General features: G+C 46.8%; 1 protein-coding gene across 1 annotated transcript in view; it reads right to left on the minus strand.

Annotated features, from left to right (window-relative positions):
• LOC141258649 (mitochondrial fission regulator 2-like) overlaps positions 1 to 17,624 on the minus strand; it is a 43,475-nt gene extending 25,851 nt beyond the window's left edge. The window contains exons 1-5 of the mRNA XM_073673602.1: positions 17,594 to 17,624; positions 17,293 to 17,373; positions 16,859 to 17,189; positions 5,177 to 5,366; positions 1,638 to 1,706 (exon numbers count right to left, since the gene is read on the minus strand). Coding sequence (XP_073529703.1) covers positions 1,638 to 1,706; positions 5,177 to 5,366; positions 16,859 to 17,189; positions 17,293 to 17,373; positions 17,594 to 17,624 — 702 coding nt within the window. The remainder of the gene's footprint in view (positions 1 to 1,637; positions 1,707 to 5,176; positions 5,367 to 16,858; positions 17,190 to 17,292; positions 17,374 to 17,593) is intronic.
• Between the last annotated feature and the right edge of the window lie 2,173 nt (positions 17,625 to 19,797).

Below are 19,797 nucleotides of genomic sequence, written 5' to 3' on the forward strand. Positions count from 1 at the left end.
GGTGAACAATGAAACCCAAAAATTATTTTTAATCTCAAATACACTGCATTTTAATAAAAAAAAATAGTATGTATAGTATGTACCAAATTTTGTTATCTCCTTTGGTGTTATGTAGCTATATTGCATAAAGCAGCCTGGAAATAGCATTTGATGGACCAGAGTTAAATAATGAATGGCCCCAGTATGTTACAAAACTAGTAGCATTACTTTGTGTCATGGTAAAAGTGAATTGAGAAAAGTGACATATCCATAACATATGACATAAATATCTGGTTGTGCCTCTGTCAAGACATCCAGAAATTGGAAAAACGTGGGATCCCATATTACTGCTCGAACCTGGGGAATAAAGGAGCAGAGGTTATGATGTCACTTCAATGAAGTCTGGGTCTATTAGAGTCATTGGTCTGCTCCTCTATTTTTTTGCTGCAGGTTTATAGTGTACCTAGACTTGTGTGCTCCCTCATGTATGACCTTCTGATATGGAATAGGACCCATGCCCAAGTGTCTCCTGCCGTGGTACAGTAGCCACTAGAACTTGACCACCGAGCATGCCGAAGTGTTGTATCACACCAAAAGATGAGACTGTGTGTGAGGACTAAAGAGTAAGTACGCATTATGGTTGTAGAAGAGCACAAAGGACCTTCTTCTGACTGGTGGAACCTGACCCAAACATTTATGATTTAGCCACTTAATAATAATACTTATCAAAATGTTATTTTAAGCAATTAAAAAAAATATGTTGAAATTGCCCACCGAATCAAGTGTTACGGTGGAACCATGAGACTTGTACAGTAAGATAAACCTTCCAATGGCAATCCTAAGGCATAAATTAAAAAAGAGGAGCAGCTTGTTACATTAGGCTATTCGGAGTAATTGTCAAATTTTCACATGCTTTTCCCAAAAACCTCTGAAACATGTCCATCAACTCAGACATGGACTTGCTTTCTTGTAATTTCCTTCTGTGTTATTTTCCCAATAGGATTTAGCAGGTGGCGCCCAAACTACAAGTAAAGCACAGAGAAACAGAGTAGACCCAGCACCACATTGATTCTGACTGTATATATGTGCCAATGTCCCAGAACAATGCAAAGGAGAACTCTGAGGAAAATTGGGACTAGGGGGGCACCAAATATACTGGATTATTAAATATAAAGACAATGTTGTACAGAATTATGCAAAATTTTTATTGTTCCAAAAACATTAAATACCATGATAAAAAACATGATTAAAAAACATATACAACAAAGACACAGCAAAGAATAAAGACAAGAAAATCCCCCCAAGAGAAAGGGAAAGTAAACAAATCTATCCTATATAGTATATAATACATTTTGTGCAGAGGCAATGCAATTCAATAAATACAATGCACAATTCCAATGTCCCTGAAATAAGAATAAGATGGTTTCGATGAAATTATTAATAAAATATCATGAAAAAATATATAGAGCTAGACTCAATCTTAATCCAATATCATATAAATTGTATCCACAGAGAAAAACCTCATGTACTATGATAGTATAGGGATTAGGAAAATTGTCAAGAATAAAGCTGCTCAAAGAAATAGGAAGGATATAAATAACCTACGCGTTACGCCAAGTGATTATGGCTTCATCAGGGGTATGAACATCAACTCAGACATGAACTTGCTTTCTTGTAATTTCCTTCTGTGTTCTTTTCCCAATAGGCTTAAGCAGGTGGCGCCCAAACTACAAGTGAAGAACATAGGAAAAGTTAGAACCAGATATACATTCATATATACACTGGGAAAATCGTGAAGGATCAGTCAACGATTCAATTAGTTAAAACACTTCTACCCAATAAGGGTATGTGCCCACGATGCAGAAATGAAGCAGAAAATTTCTGCAGCGTTTCTGCATCTCCCTTGCCAGAAAAAATGCATGCGGATTGTGCATGTGACTCGCCCCCTGGGCCGAGGGGCACCCGGAACCGGGCTTCTGGGGGTTGTAGTCTCCGTGGCGGTGACCTGGTCCCATGGCTCAGGGTGGTCAGGCCAATGGCGGTCTTTTGTGGGGGCTTTTATGGGATAATGTCCGATTACGCCACCCGTGGATTGCGGTCAGTGCGAACCGCCGCTGCAAGGCAGACCGCTGGGGCTGATGGTGTATGCAGCTGAGGTAGTGTGACTCCCCACGGGAAGAGTGCAGCCCCAGGGCAGTGTAGTAGACGGTGGGGGTTATGGTGCACGGGCGTCCCAGTACCAGTAGTGCTGCATGCGGTGAGAAAGCACAGAGACAAGGCGTTGCAGTTCAAGTTCTTTACTCACAGTTCTCATCCAGTTCACTTGTGCACAGGTAGGACCGCCCGAGCCGTGCTGCTTCCACCAGGCAGGGGGCTCGGTCAACCCCCAGGTAATTCCAGAGTGTGGCACAGGACTCCCTTCTATCCTTTCGTCAGCCGTGCCCCACCAGTGACACTACTTTTGTCCAGCTGCCTCGGATCTTCTCCTGGGAGGGCTGGGTGCCCACTTCCCTGACCCTATGTGGTGTGCCTTTCTAGTAGGTGTAGTAAGGGGTCGCACCAGTAAATGATCGCGACCACCGGTTCTTGGTTAAGGATTAGTCGCCTCCACCAACTTGGGATCCGGTACCCTGTTCTGCCAACCCGTCACCTGCAATCTCCTGGGTCCTTAGGGTTCCTTCTGCCTTCGTGTCTCTGGGCCTCTCTTGGTGTTCTGTTCCTTCTTACTTTCCTTTCTGTTCCTTTCTGTTTCTGTCCTTTCTTCTGGCTCTGGCCTTCACTCTAGGCCTGCCTCGTGGAGCTGGGCCCAGACTGAGCCACAGCTCCCTGTCAGCCCTCCTGGCTGAACTCCTTTTCTCTTCTCCTCCTGACTGAACTGACTCTACTCGACTAAGATGGTGACACCTTATATACCTCCCTCTCTGTGTATGAGCCCAGGTGACTTCCAACCAATGGGCTCCTACCTATGCCCAGAAACCGTCCCCCCCTGCTCCTACATCACTGGGTGTGCTTCCCCCCTCCCCACTCCAGCCAGGGACATGATCTGTCGTGCCTGCATTACTGTACTAATGGGAGCACCGTTGAGCTGTCCCCCGGAAATGGGGTGTGTGTGATGCATGCAGCTAACCGAGCCCCGATAGCATCACTTGGAAAGTGCTTGACAACTAGGTCACACTATATAAATCCATGCAAACAGCATGGATTTATGAAGTGTGACTGCAAAAAATAAAGCTATACTTACCGATCCCCTGCCGCGTGTGCTGCCGCGTGTGTTGTCGCGGCCTTCCGGGTTGCCGGCATATCGCGAGACTGCCTGCGGTCACATGACCGCAACGTCATCTCAGGTCCTGGAAGATAAGCGCTGCCGGCCGGCCCACGAGAAGGTAAATATAAACTTTATTTATTATTTTATTCTTTTTTTCACAGGTACAATGGTACCCAGGTCTGGATGAGAGTCTTCTCTCCTCCAGAACTGGGTACCATCCGCACATAGAAACGCATATAATCCACATGTACAAACGTACAGACACGGATTATATGCGTCTCAATGCAAGTCAATGGCGGCAATTCCGCTGTGCTTCCGCAAAATTAATGAACATGCTGCGGATTTTTGAGCGCCGCAGAAACGCTGCGGAATAATCCGCAGCATGTGCATTGACATTGCGGAATGCCATTGAGGACCATGTAGTGCAGATTACCAAGCGTTTTTAATGAGTTTCCACTGCGGAAATTCCGCAGTGGAAACGCATGAAAGACGCATCGTGGGCACGCAGCCGAAAGGTCTAGATTTTAGAGTATGTGGGTTGCCTTAAAAGGGTTATATAGCATCTATAAGAACTATGTTTTTTTTACTATGTAGTATCAACAGTGTAAAAACTTGGTTTCGATGACGAATGCTTCAACAAAGGCACATGCTTGACAGCTGCTCCATTCATTCCCTAGGTGGCTGCTCGGCTTTTTCCGGTAGACTCCCAGCGGTCATGCATCTGACCTGCGGCACATATTTTGTATCAGGGATAAAAGTTCACCATTGGGGATAAAAATTCCCCGTTCTGCCAATTGGTGCATGTTGCATCTTTGTGGACTTAAAGATATATTTTGTGCATTTTGGTTTCATTAAATATATTGCACCATTTGGCTTTTACAGACTATTTGTTTCCCTGCACATTCAACTTTGATGTGGTCAGTGGTCTTAAACCAGCTGAGATGAGGTCAGAAAAAGACATAAAAAAAGGTACTCTCCTTCTCTTGTTATAACAGTTCTCTCCTATTGAACTGTTATAATAAGCTCACTGATGGATTCTTAGACAGTGCAAGATAGAGACTACAAAAGGCAAACGGTGCAAAATTTTTAATCAAATCCAATTCCAAAAAATTATTTTTAGCTAAAAATGCATGCATTTAAGTATTTAAAAAAATTGTCTTTATTGATGGACAACCCCTATAGAGCAATTAGGGTCTATATCTGTAGCTAGTGCCGCCAACATTAGGAACCATATTTCAAATAAATGGGGTTGTCCGTGCTTTTATACTTTCTTATCACTGGTCAGTAATAGACCATGTTATACAGTCAAGGACCATGTTATACAGTTGACTTAGTCTTATGGCCACGTCACACGATAGATAATTGCTGCCAAGTATATAATGTTAAAAGGGGTTATCTAGGACTATTATTATTTTTTTAACTATTGACCTAAGAACTAACAGGTAGGTAGTTGCTAACTACCAGTCTGTTGTGCCCTGCACCGATCTCTGCTGACACAGAGCGGTCACAGCAATTCAGCGGCTTCTGCTAATATCATGTCTACAGAGCAGCGGCTTCTCTTCTGCTCTGGTCTCTTGATGGATCGTGACTGCCGACGTCATGCTGATTGGCAGCCGACTCACAAGTTGCCTAACGTCGGTAGCCACGCCCCATCAACAGAGCAGCCTGGAAGAAGAAGAGCTGCTCTGTTGACTTGGAGCAGCTGAATCGCCGGCGACAGTGGTCGGTGACCTCTCCGAGCCGGCACCGGATACAACAGGCAGGTAGTTGCCACTATTAGTAACAACCTGCCTGTTAGTTTTTAGGCTTATAGTAAAAAGATAAAATAGTCCTGGATAAACCGTTTAAAGATCCAGCAACAAACCTTCCATTCACGATCTTTCATAAGCCTGATTTTTGGTTGGTCAGTCATGTAAGATTTACAAACAGTACCATTGGGGCTTCAGGACTGGAGAACGGAGACTCCTCATGAGATCTATTTTCTTTATTGACAGCGTCATCACCATTTCTGTGCGCAAACTTCTGCTTCAAGGCTTTGGCTATAATGGCTGCAGGGTCTGTGGGATCATTAAGTGAACATCTCTTCTTGTCTTTCCTGGTTGAGGGTTTCCCACCAGGGGATCTAAAGTGAAAAAGCGGTGAAAATAAACATCACTGCCATTCTGTAACAGACGGGCTGACAGGCTATAACTTAGCTCTTCATACAAACCACTTTTCATTCATTGCTGCTATGTCTAATAAGATTTTTTTTTACAGACTTTTTCTAAAAAAATGCATCAATCACCTGCTATCCATTTTCTGAAAAGACTCGTCTAAGATCCTATTAGTGGGGCTAATACAGCATATTTATAATTAGGGACAGACTACTCTGAAATGTTAAATCTAATATAATTATTGAAATCATGTTTGCATAAGTTAATTTTAACTTTGCAAGTTATCACTTATCTGTGAAGCCCAGCTGTGCTTGGTATCACAGACCCAGGAGGGTGTATTGAAGGATTCCTCCACAAGAGGCCCCCATAACCATTCACACATCTCCACCTTCCACCTCAGACCACCAGAGGGAGCTCCTTAGGGAGATATATAAGGGAAGGTGGAGCCAGGCAGCATTTAGTCTAGACTGGAGACGACAGAAAGCAAACCTGTTGTGAGAGTTCCTGCAGTGCAAAAGCCTGAGAGAGGTCAGTCTGCAGTGGAGCACGTTCTAGACTCACGTGTAGCTCAGTGAGGTGAGCTTTAGGTGTGCCGGCGCCATAAGATCGGTGAAACGCGGCACGCTGCCGTTAGTGTAAGTAGCCTATTGAGGGTCCGAGTAGGCCGAAGGCGAAGAGTAGAGAGTTAGTTCATAGGGGGCAGAGGAGCTTAACTAGCTCACCCCGAAGAAGAAGTAGTTACCGGACACTGGGTCCGAAGCTTGCCAGGATCTCCACGACCCAGTAAGATAAACCGGAATCCCTGGAGAACTACAGGTCCCAGGATCGCTAAAGTGCTGATACGTACCAGAGCCAGGAGACACATAGGCCCCGTAGGTCGGGAGCGTGCACTCCAAGAGAAGGCCCTACCACAAGGTCAGCCAGCGCAGGACAGAGACAAAGTTAGGCCTAGCTCCAGGCAGGTCAGAAACTTACTACGCAGAAGCCAGAACCAGGAGGCCCAAAACCTGCTCATTGGGGAGGATCCGGACATACACCCTTCACCCTACAGTGCTCCGGGGAGTGCCTGAAATTCCACCAGTAAAAGGTACTGAAGTAACTATTGTGTCCGTCCCTGTTCTTGATCTGGCCCGGCGGAGTCTCTTTGTCCTGCATCCCCGTTCCTATACTGCCCTGAGGCCCAGCTCTACCTGTGCGGAGCTATACCATCAAGCTGCCTTATCACCAGCCTCAGTGGACTGCGCAGCGCTGGTGATCCTCACCAGAAGCCACAGGTGGCGTCACAAACTCTTTCTTTTACAAGACCAACCCTTTTAAAAGAGAGGCCCAGAGTACGGGCCCGGGAGCCGACCACCGCGACATCCCTAAAGGCCCGGGTACCGAGTCATCCCCATTCCCCTGGGCTAGTCATCTCTTTCCTGGCGTCACAAACAGGATCACGTGCCCACTGCAACGACGCCGTGTTTTGCCCGTTGCCACCGGGTACTGTGCGCCTTTATTTTGAACTGTGTACGAAAAGTTGTGGTGAAGATAGCCGCCATTGTTGGGCCGTTGAGCGAGAAGAAGGGCGTAACCACGGGAAAATAAGGGGCGTACCTGCAAAAGAGCGCGAAGTCCCGGACACGCCCCACGCCTTGACGTCAAATCAGGAAGCGCCAGGTCCTGTACGGAGCGTCGCTGAACGCTCTGACGTAGGATGCAAGCGACGCAAGGTCCTGAAGACAACCGTCACCTGCGGAGCTGCGGCCTACCGGAAGAAAAACCAGAAGGTAGGCCACGGTTAACTAGGGGGGCGCTAAGATGTCCGTCGAACAGCAGAACGCCGACCTACCGGTCAACGTCCCCGATAATGGGCAGGCCGAAGCCGCCGCTCCACCAGCAGCGCCTGTAACACCTGTTATTCCTATGACTTTACCGTACATTCCTGGAGCAAAGTGGCTCCGCCAGTACAACGGCAAACCAGATACCCTGTCTGGATTTAAGCGGAAGATATGTGGTATTTTGGACATGTACTCTATGACCGGCAAGCAAAGAGCTGCCGTTGTATTAGGACAGCTGACCGGTGCTGCGGAGCGGGAAGTGGAAACATGGTCGGCCGCAGACCGGAGACAGTGTCCGCAATATTCCAAAAACTACAGACTGTCTTTGAGGACCTTACTAAGGCGGACCTCCGGATGAGGTTCTACAGCTGCTCCCAACAACCAGAGGACTATGTTCGGGACTACGCCTGGCGTCTTCAAGCGGCCCTGCGGGCTCTGAACCAGGTTAGTCCGACCAGCTTTGAGAATGAGAACAAAATGCTGAAGGAACAGTTTGTCCGGGGACTGAAGTCTCCAGAGGAGAGCAGGACTGTGCGTTGGTGGTCCCTGGATCATCCAGATGCCACCTTTGACAATCTAAAGGACATGGCTATAAAAGGACTACAGCCCCTGGAGACAAATGCCATCCAATGTTACCAGGGTGGGGCAACCCCAGAGTCTGCAACGCCCACCTTTTCTCCAGTGACTGCTGAAGCTAAGGTTCCAACAACGTCCCCTAAAGACCTGGACAGTCTGCGCTCAGAGGTGCGTCAGTTGAGTAAAACCCTGACCACCGTGCTGAGTGCCCTGCAGCTGCGGACGGAGCCTGAGGGAGGAGGGAAGATCCTGCTAGCTGATAGCCCTGAGGATGTCCCCTGGATGCGGAGGAGGAGGAGGCCAACACCACCCTCGCCGAGGACCAGTGACCAACGCCGTCCACCAAGGGAACCGATCTGTTACCGATGCCGTAAGACCGGACACATCGCCCTGAATTGTCCCTTAAACGAGAAAACCCTAGGTCCGAGGGCCACCACCCAGGAGTAGACTCACTAGGTCCATCAGACTGGTACAACAGGTTCGTCGGAGGAAGACCTTTCCTGTCCATTGTGTTGGACGGGATCCCGATGCATGCCCTGCTGGACACAGGATCTCAGGTAACCATCATACCTGAAGTCCTCTACAACAGGTACTGGTCCATGGACGATCTGCGTCCGCCAGCTCCAAATTTGTCTGTATATGCATCAAATGGACTCCCCCTTAACCTACTCGGGGTTAAGAATGTGACTGTAAAGGTGGGGAGAGTGGAGCTGAAGGACCAGGGACTTATTGTAGTGGAGACTAACCCTGATGACAGCAACCCATATATGGTACTAGGCATTAATGTTGTTGGTAACTGTTTGGGAGAGGTTGTGTTCTTGCTCCAAGAGATCGCTGACACTGCCAGACTGAGACAGAGGAGGGTGCTGCAGAGAGAGATCCGCGTCTTGATGTATCAACAGCAAGTACAATTAACAGATGGTGAAATCGATAACGTGAGGGTAACAGACCCTATACCCATTGTTGTTCCCCCAATGAGTAAAATGCTCATCTGGTGTAGAGCTGCCATAGGTCTTAGAGGACAGAGCTACCAGGCGGTAGTAGAACCCCTTTGCTGTGAGCACAGACCCACGCTCTTAACCGCCAGGGGGGTGGTAGATGTACGTAATGGGAGGGTGCCTGTCCGTCTTCTTAACCTAGGGGAAGATGAGGTCAAACTGCCACGTTATGCCACTGTTGCTAAACTACATGCTGTCAACAACAACTGTATCCATGTGGCGGAGTCCTTAACTTCACCAGAAGAAGTGGAAGATAATGACCCTGCAACCCAGGTGGAGGATTGGTGTCAACAGCTCCATGTTGGGACAGACACCACTCCTGCCCATCAAAAACAGGGTGTACACCGGGTGGTTCAAGAATACTGGTTAGGAAAAAGGATGGGAGCATGAGAATGTGTGTAGATTACCGTCAAGTAAATCGCATTACACATAAAGATGCATACCCTTTACCATGCATAGAAGAGTCCCTAGCTGCCTTAAAGTCTGCAAATTACTTTTCTACCCTTGACCTCACTAGTGGTTACTGGCAGGTCGCTGTGGCTGAGGAGGATCGGGAGAAGACGGCCTTCACCACCACGATGGGACTCTGCGAGTTCAACAGCATGCCGTTTTGACTCTAAAATGCCCCCGGAACGTTCCAGAGACTGATGGAGTGCTGCCTGGGACACCGCAACTTCGAGACTGTGTTACTTTACCTGGATGACGTAATTGTGTACTCCAGAACGTACGAGGACCACCTGAAACACCTGGCAGAGGTATTTGAGTCACTGTCCCGGTACGGGATGAAGTTGAAGCCCTCAAAGTGCCACCTGCTCAAGAGAAAGGTACAGTACCTGGGGCACATTGTCAGTCCGGAAGGGGTAGCACCAGACCCGGAGAAAGTTACTGCCATCCAGAAGTGGCCGGAGCCGAAGAACCTCAAGGAGGTGCGTCAGTTCTTGGGACTAGTCGGATACTACCGGAGGTTTGTAAAGGACTACACTAAGAAGGCAGCTCCTCTGCAAGACCTCCTGGTAGGGCAGTCCCCCAAAAGCAAAAACCCTCCATTCCACTGGGGTAAAGAACAGGCTGAATCATTTCAAGAGATGAAGGAGATCCTGACAGGTGATGAGATCCTAGCCTACCCTGACTACAGCCAAACATTCCTGCTGTATACAGATGCCAGCAATGAAGGCCTGGTCACTGTCTTAAGTCAGAAGCAGAATGGCCAGGAGAAAGTCATCGCGTATGCAAGCAGGAAGCTCCGCCCGACCGAGAGGAACCCAGAGAACTATAGCAGCTTCAAGTTGGAGTTCATGGCCTTGATCTGGGACATCACAGAAAAGTTCAAGCACTACCTAGCCTCCAGCAAGTTTACTGCCTACACTGACAATACCCCCTTAACTCATCTTGAAACAGCCAAGCTGGGAGCCATGGAATAACGATGGATGGCTCGGCTGTCAAACTACCAATTCACCATAAAGTACCGGGCGGGCCGCAAGAACGCCAACGCCGATGCCCTGTCCAGGATGCCTCACCAGTCAGACACAGAAGAAGAAGTGGATGACCTGGAAGAGGTTGAACTACCTGCCTTCCACCGGAATGGGATGGCCCACGAGCTACGAGCCTCCAGGAAGCAACGCGGTAAGACGTTAAACCCCTTGCCTCACCACAGCTGGAAAGAGACCCAGGACAGCGACCCGGTTGTCAGCCGTATCAAGGAGCTGATAACCCAAGAAGGTTCCTCCCTGGAGAAGGATGCGGCTCTCCAAGCAAAGCAGCTGTGGAATGAGAGAAGCCGGCTGTTTATCTACCGTGAGAAGTTGTGCCGGAGGTACGTCAATCCCAAAACCCTCGAGATGGTGTGGCAGATAGTGGTCCCCAAGACGGACATCCAGATGGTGTTGGAGGCCTACCACGATCAAGCGGGGCACTTTGGCTGGAAAAAGCTAGAGACCCTGTTGAAGTGTCGATTCTACTGGGTGGGGATGCGCAGCTTCATTGAGAGGTGGTGCAGAGACTGTGGACCCTGTAGCCTCAGAAGAAAAGACTACAGCAGCCAGAAGGCACCCCTGCAACCCATCAAGACGACTCGCCCTCTGGAGATCGTGGCCCTGGACCATGTCAAGTTGTCACCCAGTCGGTCAGGATACTCCTATGCCCTGACCATGGTGGATCACTACTCCAGGTTCCTGGTGGTCTCCCCTGTCAAAGACCTGACAGCAGAGACAGCAGCTAAGACGTTCCAAGCGTACTTCTGCAGGTCCCATGGATAGCCTGAGCAGGTACTGACAGACCAAGGCACGGCCTTTGAGGCTGAATTGTTCAAAGAGTTCTGCCATCTGTACGGGTGTAAAAAGATCAGGACTACACCGTACCACCCCCAAAGTAACGGTCTCTGTGAAAAGATGAATAACATCATCATCGATCTACTGAAGACCATACCACTAGAAGAGAAAAACCAGTGGCCAGACCTACTACCTGACCTAGTGGATCTGTATAATCACATACCAGTAAGTTCCACCAATTGCACTCTGGCATATCTCATGCGTGCAAGACCAGGGAAGTTGCCCATGGACCTGAAGCTTGGTGTGGTAGAACCTGAAGCTGATGTGACCACTGAGGACTGGGACACGACCAGACAGGAGCAGTACAGGAGAGTCCAAGCCTGTGTCGAAGACAGTCTCACTCGGGTGAGGGATAAACAAGAGGCACAATACAACAGAAGTGCACCAGCAGAACCCTTCACACCAGGAGAAGTGGTATTGAAAAGGAAGCGGAGGAAACACAAGCTTGATGACCAGTGGGAGAGAGAACCCTACACTGTGTTGAATTCAAGGTTTGACAACAGGAAGACGTGTTTGATCAGCAAAGATGGAGGAAGAACAACTGCGACAATATCTAGGGACCACCTGAAGTTGTGTCCACATCTACTAAAGACTCAAGAAGAAGTGTCTTTCACAACCCAGGAAGAACCTAAAGAAACAGTGATACACACTGACCTTGGAGACTTCCCAGCGGATTGGCCTCAAATAGGAGGTGCAGTAATCATTCCAGTACTCCAATTCTATGAACAGCCAGAAAACCCTCCACAGCAAGTTGAACCTGTAAGTGCTGCAGAAGAGCCAGCTCAAGAAGTATCCCCGGATGAAGGATCCCCGGCAGGAGCGGAGCAAGAGGGCCCAGCCAATGGTAGACTTGCCAGTCCAAGAGAGAGGTTAAAGCAATTTTACAACATGGTTACACGTAAAACTGGTAGGGTAACTGAGGATACAGATACTGACACTCCACTAACCACAGCACTATGCAGATCAGTACGCAGCACAAGAGGTAAAACTCCTGCTAGGTACACTGAGTAAAGTAGCAAAATTTCAGAGAATGTAGATAGTTACCCCTGGGGTATTGAGTATTAAATTGTAATGTATTGCATAGCTGTTTGTTTTCATGCATGCTTATCAATTTGTGCTTTTTCCTATTAATTCTTTATTTGCATAATGAACTGCATGGCTGAGGACTGTGTGCAGCCCAAAAACTCTTATTGTATATAATTGCGCTCCCTGGAGTGCCCCTTTCAGGTGACCTCAGAAGGAAAACCTGTCTGGAGTGGCTCTTTTGGAGGTCCAACTCGGATCTTCATGCCCTGCAGCCACCCCAGGGCCTGCGTAGAGGGTTTAGGACAGGTCCCTCAAAACTACCAAAGTACTCTACCTTGTGAGATGGACATCCTGTATGGGAACCTCACCATAGGAGACTTGGATTCTGAGGACACTCTGTATTTGTATTGTTTATGCAACGTTTAAGATCCGTGCCTCCCATAAAGGGAAGAGTGTTCTAGTATTGCTTATGTTTCCTATTGTTACTGTTGTTATAAAATGTACTTCAGCCCGGGAGTGCTGAGTTTAACTAGGGGGGAATGTGAAGCCCAGCTGTGCTTGGTATCACAGACCCAGGAGGGTGTACTGAAGGATTCCTCCACAAGAGGCCCCCATAACCATTCACACATCTCCAACTTCCACCTCAGACCACCAGAGGGAGCTCCTTAGGGAGATATATAAGGGAAGGTGGAGCCAGGCAGCAGTTAGTCTAGACTGGAGACGACAGAAAGCAAACCTGTTGTGAGAGTTCCTGCAGTGCAAAAGCCTGAGAGAGGTCAGTCTGCAGTGGAGCACGTTCTAGACTCACGTGTAGCTCAGTGAGGTGAGCTGTAGGTGTGTCGGCGCCATAAGATCAGTGAAACGCGGCACGCTGCCTCTAGTGTGAGTAGCCTATTGAGGGTCCGAGTAGGCCGAAGGCGAAGAGTAGAGAGTTAGTTCATAGGGGGCAGAGGAGCTTAACTAGCTCACCCCGAAGAAGAAGTAGTTACCGGACACCGGGTCCGAAGCTTGCTGGGATCTCCACAGCCCAGTAAGATAAACTGGATTCCTTGGAGAACTACAGGTCCCAGGATCGCTAAAGTGCTGATACGTACCAGAGCCAGGAGACACATAGGCCCCGTAGGTCGGAAGCATGCTCTCCAAGAGAAGGCCCTACCACAAGGTCAGCCAGCGCAGGACAGAGGCAAAGTTAGGCCTAGCTCCAGGCAGGTCAGAAACTTACTACGCAGAAGCCAGAACCAGGAGGCCCAAAACCTGCTCATTGGGGAGGATCCGGACATACACCCTTCACCCTACAGTGCTCCTGGGAGTGCCTGAAATTCCACCAGTAAAAGGTACTGAAGTGACTATTGTGTCCATCCCTGTTCTTGATCTGGCCCGGCGGAGTCTCTTTGTCCTGCATCCCCATTCCTATACTGCCCTGAGGCCCAGCTCTACCTGTGGGGAGCTATACCATCAAGCTGCCTTATCACCTGCCTCAGTGGACTGCGCAGCACTGGTGATCCTCACCAGAAGCCACAGGTGGCGTCACGAACTCTTTCTTTTACAACACCAACCCTTTTAAAAGAGAGGACTAGAGTACGGGCCCGGGAGCCGACCATCTTGACATCCCTAAAGGCCAGGCTAAAGGCCCGGGTACCGAGTCATCCCCATTCCCCTGGGCTAGTCATATCCACAGGATAAGCCTGCTGATCGCAGGAGGTCCGCATGGAAGACCCCCACCATGAATGGGGCTTGGAAGAGACACATTATATTTGAGCCTTCTCAAGCATTCACGCCACTGCTACATTCATTATATGTGGGACTTCCAGAGAAGGGTACAGCATTGTTAACCCCATTCATGAGCTTGCAATTTTCTGTTTTTGCCCTTTCATTTTTTTCTACTCTTATTCCCAGAGCCAAGTTTTTATTTTTTGTCAATATACAGTACAGACCAAAAGATTGACACACCTTCTCATTTAAAGATTTTTCTGTTTTTTCATGACTATGAAAATTGTACATTCACACTGAAGGCATCAAAACTATGAATTAACACATGTGAAATTATATACCTAACAAAAAAGTGTGAACCAACTGAAAATATGTCTTATATTCTAGGTTCTTCAAAGTAGCCACCTTTTGCTTTGATGACTGCTCTGCAAACTCTTGGCATTCTCTTGATGAGCTTCAAGAGGTAGTCACCGTCAATGGTTTTCACTTCACAGGTGTGCCCTGTCAGGTTTAATCAGTGGGATTTCTTGCCTTATAAATGGGGTTGGGACCATCAGTTGTGTTGTGCAGAAGTCTGGTGGATACATAGCTGATAGTCCTACTGAATAGACTGTTAGAATTTTTATTATGGCAAGAAAAAAGCAGCTAAGTAAAGAAAAACGAGTGGCCATCATTACTTTAAGAAATGAAGGTCAGTCAGTCCGAAAAATTGGGCAAACTTTGAAAGTGTCCCCAAGTGCAGTTGCAAAAACCATCAATCGCTACAAAGAAACTGGCTCACATGAGGACCGCCCCAGGAAAGGAAGACCAAGAGTCACCTCTGCTTCTGAGGATAAGTTTATCCGAGTCACCAGCCTCAGAAATCACAGGTTAACAGCAGCTCAGATTAGAGACCCGGTCAATGCCACACAGAGTTCTAGCAGCAGACACTTCTCTTCAACAACTGTTAAGAGGAGACTTTGGGCAGCAGGCCTTCATGGTAAAATAGCTGCTAGGAAACCACTGCTAAGGACAGGCAACAAGCAGAAGAGACTTGTTTGGGCTAAAGAACACAAGGAATGGACATTAGACCAGTGGAAATCTGAGCTTTGGTCTGATGAGTCCAAATTTGAGATCTTTGGTTCCAACCACCATGTTTTTGTGCGACGCAGAAAAGGTGAAAGGATGGACTCTACATGCCTGGTTCCCACCGTGAAGCATGGATGAGGAGGTGTGATGGTGTGGGGGTGCTTTGCTGGTGACACTGTTGGGGATTTATTCAAAATTGAAGGCATACTGAACCAGCATGGCTACCACAGCATCTTACAGCAGCATGCTATTCCATCTGGTTTGCGTTTAGTTGGACCATCATTTATTTTTCAACATGACGATGAACCCAAACACACCTCCAGGCTGTGTAAGGGCTATTTGACCAAGAAGGAGAGTGATGGGGTGCTACACCAGATGACCTGGCCTCCACAGTCACCAGACTTGAACCCAATCAAGATGGTTTGGGGTGAGCTGGACCGCAGAGTGAAGGCAAAAGGGCCAACAAGTGCTAATCATCTCTGGGAATTCCTTCAAGATTGTTGGAAGACCATTTCCGATGACTACCTCTTGAAGCTCATCAAGAGAATGCCAAGAGTGTGCAAAGCAGTTATCAAAGCAAAAGGTGGCTACTTTGAAGAACCTAGAATATAAGACATATTTTCAGTTGTTTCATACTTTTTTGTTAAGTATATAATTCCACATGTGTTAATTCATAGTTTTGATGTCTTCAGTGTGAATGTACAATTTTCATAGTCATGAAAATACAGAAAAATCTTTAAATGAGAAGGTGTGTCCAAACTTTTGGTCTGTACGGTACCTTTTTTTTTTGCGGGACAAGTTGTTCTTTTGATTGACACCATTTATTTTACCATATCGTGTACTGGAAAACGGGAAAAAAATTCCAAGTGTGGTGAAATTGCAAAAAAGTGCATTTCCACAATTGTAATTTTTTTTTTTTATTTACCATGTTCACTAAATGCTAAAGCTGACCAGCCATTATGATTCTCCAGGTCAGTACGAGTTCATAGATACCAAACATTTATTGGTTCTTTTATATGTGAGTGGTGAAAAAAAAATCTGAAGTTTGTAAAAAAAAAAATAAAAAAAAATCGCTTATGTCGCCATTTTCCGAGACCCGTAGCATCTCCATTTTTCGGGATCTAGGGCCAGGTTAGGGCTTATTTGTTGCGCCCTCAGCGGACGTTTTTATTTATATAATTTTGAGGTAGATACAATGTTTTGATCGCCTGTTATGTTTGCGGAGGCAAAAAAAGAAAAACATAATTCTGGAGTTTAGATTTTTTTTGTCGTTACGCCGTTTACCGATCTGATTAATTTACTTTATATTTTGATAGATCGGAGATTTCTGAATACAGCGATACCAAATATGCGTACATTTTTTTAATGGTTTTATTTTCAATAGGGCAAAAGGGCGTGATTTAAACCTTTATGTTTTTTAAAACTTTTTTTTACTTTTTACTGGCAGCAATAGTCCTCTTAGGAGACTTGAAGCTGCAATCATCTGATTACCTGTGCTACACATAGCAGGGCTTCAGCCCTGCTATGTATAGCAGAAATCACAATCTCCTATGAATGCCGGCCACAGGGGATCTACAATGACAGCCAGGGGTCTTCTGCAGACCCCCGGCTGTCATGACAACACATTGGCACCCCGCAATCACATGACAGGGACGCCTATGGGTGTGTCTTGTGACGAGCTTCTGGCAGGTGTGTATTAAATGCCACTGCTAGTGATTGACAGCGGTATTTAACTGGTTAACAGCTGCGGGTGGATCTCGGATCCGCCTGCAGCTGTTAAAGGCACATGACAGCTCATGAGATCAGCAGTCATGTGCAGGGAAAGATGCAGGCTCAGTGACAGATTTTTTCTTTTTTTTTACAGTTTTCTCCTTCATTCTATTTCACGCATGTCTGTAATAAAAAATATATATTTAAAGAAAATCTATAAAATGACCTTTCGACTGCCCGAAGCTTGATGGAATTCATGCCTTTTAACACATCCATCATACTAGGGAGCTGATCCACACTGCCTTTCTCTGAAGCCTCACTTTCCGTCGGGCTGCATTTGTGAGAAGCTTTACGTTCTCTTATAATATCAAGTGCAGATTTTAGTTGGGAAGATGAGACTGGGGGTGGTGGAGGAGGAGGAGGAGGAGGAGGAGGAGGGGGCAGCGGAGCTACTGGGGTTGTAAATTGCAAAAACTGTGCGGAAAGTGGTGGAGAAGCTGAAGATGGGGATGAGAGGGCATTACCTGGGCAGCTAAATGAGCACATTGATTCTGTATCTGAGAAACAAAAATGAGATCAAATCATACCAAATACATAGCAAAAGCTTGACCTGTTTAACCCATTAAGTGATTTATAAGGATTACAAAAACAATGGCTTACGAGACTGTGCGGCTTGTGACTGTTGTAGGGCAACAATGGCAGCAATCTGTACTCTCTGCTGCAGCAGCTCATCTTCCAAAGCTGAAAGGCATGATCGTCTGCAGGAAGGAGACTCTTTTCACACACTCTCTTGGCCAACATCATAGTCAGAGATCCTGAGTCTGAATTATTCGGGTCCATTGACTTGTTGGATGGAAGATCGTGTCTGATGTTACTAAAGGGAATCTGTCACCAGGTTTATGCTACCTCATCTGAGAGCAGCATGATGTGGGGGCCGAGACCCCGAATCCAGTGATGTTACTGGGCTCCTTGCTGTAGTTTTGATAAATCATTGTGTTATCTGCTGCAGCTCTGCTAGTCCTCTCAATGATCAGCTCCTGCTATGCAGTCCTTAATATTCATGAGCTCAGGCTAACCATGTCCCTCTCTACTGTCAGCGTTGTCTATGCACAGTGTAGACAGAAAGCTGTAAATCAGTGGTGCAGGCAGGGCTGTGGAGTCGGTAAACCAAACCTCCGACTCCTCAATTTCCATGACACCGACTCCAACTCTGACTCCAACACCCTCATACATGGATCATGTTTAAGAGATAAATTTACTGTAGCACAGATTCATCTCAGCTAAAAGTCTAGACCCTTAGATCAAGAATAGGACAGACATTTATAGGACATTTCATAACTTTCCCAAATTCTTATGAAATAATATTCTCCACAAACTGCATTGAACTACTATACCCAATTTGTTATATATTTTAGGAGTCGGAGTCGGTCCATTTTATCATGACTCCGACTCCACAGCTCTTAGTGCAGGTGGGGTTAGACTGAGCTCATACAATATGGGAGAAGACAATCAGAGCTCACCAGAAGTAAGAAGTATCTTGGTATATTTATTTGTCTTATTAGTCACACCAAACGAAGCAGCACAATAACAGGAAATGGTCGGCACCTGCGTGCACCCACGCTCTCCTGTAACAGGTCAGCTGCTATTTTTTAGCCAACAAAAATGCCAAGACCCTTATGGTGAGTGTCATCTTTCTTCTCCCATATTGTATTACTGGGCCATTTACTATTGTCACTGAGCATCATCTATGTAATTACCTGACAGAGGCCATAATGATAATTGATCAGTGTCATATATACTCAAGCCGTTACAGTAGTAGCCTAACCAGTGTCTACACATACTTACATATATATATTGTAAGGCAGTGCTAGTCATCACGCTGGGGGACCCTCGCTTCACCGGGTCAATTAAAGCACACATGCAACGTTTTCCAGTAACATGAAATCCAGCAGTTTATTACACTTCATAACTGCTTATCACACAGTCCATCTCAGTGGCTCACCGGCATGTTTACACACATAACAACCAAGAGCCTTTCAAGTGGCAGCCAGGTCCACTTGGCTCCAGTTACAGCCTTCAGCAAAGTAACTATATCAATGTCCATATAACGCACCGCTTTTACCTTTTGCCGGGTCTAGCGGATTCCATCAGATTTGTTCTGCCACAGCTGTGGCTTTAAGGCTTCCCAAGCCCTGATCTCAATACTATGGAAAATTTATGCGCAAAGCTGAAAAGGCAGGTGCAGGCAAAGCGACCTACAAACCTTGATCAGTTACACCAGTTTTGTCAGGAGCAGTGATGAGTGAGCATGCTCGCTACTGCTCGGTGCTCGCCCGAGCATCTCGGCAGTTTTGTCTGCTGTTGCTGTTAGATATTTCTAGAAATAGGCCCAGGTCTCAGGGGCCAGGAATAATTTTTTGGGGCATCTTAATCCTCATTATTTGCTTAAAAAGCAATCCAGAGAACACCGTTGTTCTGCGCCATTTGCTTGTTGGCACTGCAGAATACAGCCAGTTCCTTTCCATATTACAGCGCTAAAAATCCAGCTATTTAAAACTGTGGTTTGTCCGTCACACGGATCACATATAATTGTGCTGACAATACTGCCATTTCTGGCCTCCATTAAAATTTTGTTTCAGTGTGTCAGTGAAGAAATTGACAACAGTTTGCTGTTCAAAATAGTTAACTACATGCCAGGTATTTAAAACTGTGTTTTCTCCGTCACACGGATCACATATACGTTTTCAGACAATACTGCCATTTCTGGCCTCCATTAAAAATTTGTTTCAGTCTGTCAGTGAAGCAATTTACAACAGTTTGCTGTTAAAAATAGTTACCTACAGGCCAGGTATTTAAAACTGTGGTTTCTCCGTCACACGGATTACATAAAACTTCGCTCCAAATTCAGCCATTTGTAGTGAGTGTGGAAGTGTGGCGCCCCTGAGGGTTCAGTCGCCACAGCGGTACTGCACCTCACCCAGAGGTATGGCATCTCCTTCTCTCAGGTAAGGATGGAGTGCTGCCCGGGACCCTAACACCTGCACCCAACACTACACTACTCCAGACCATCTGGAAGGGCAATATGCACTGCTTTCTGCTGCCCCTGGCTGGAGTGGGGGGGAACCAAACTGATGGGGAACCATGTAGTGGGTGTGGGTGGAGGAC

This window comes from Phyllobates terribilis, unplaced genomic scaffold (assembly GCF_046119375.1).
Source record: "Phyllobates terribilis strain yellow unplaced genomic scaffold, ASM4611937v1 Scaffold_3__8_contigs__length_932513732, whole genome shotgun sequence".
NCBI lineage: Eukaryota > Metazoa > Chordata > Amphibia > Anura > Dendrobatidae > Phyllobates > Phyllobates terribilis.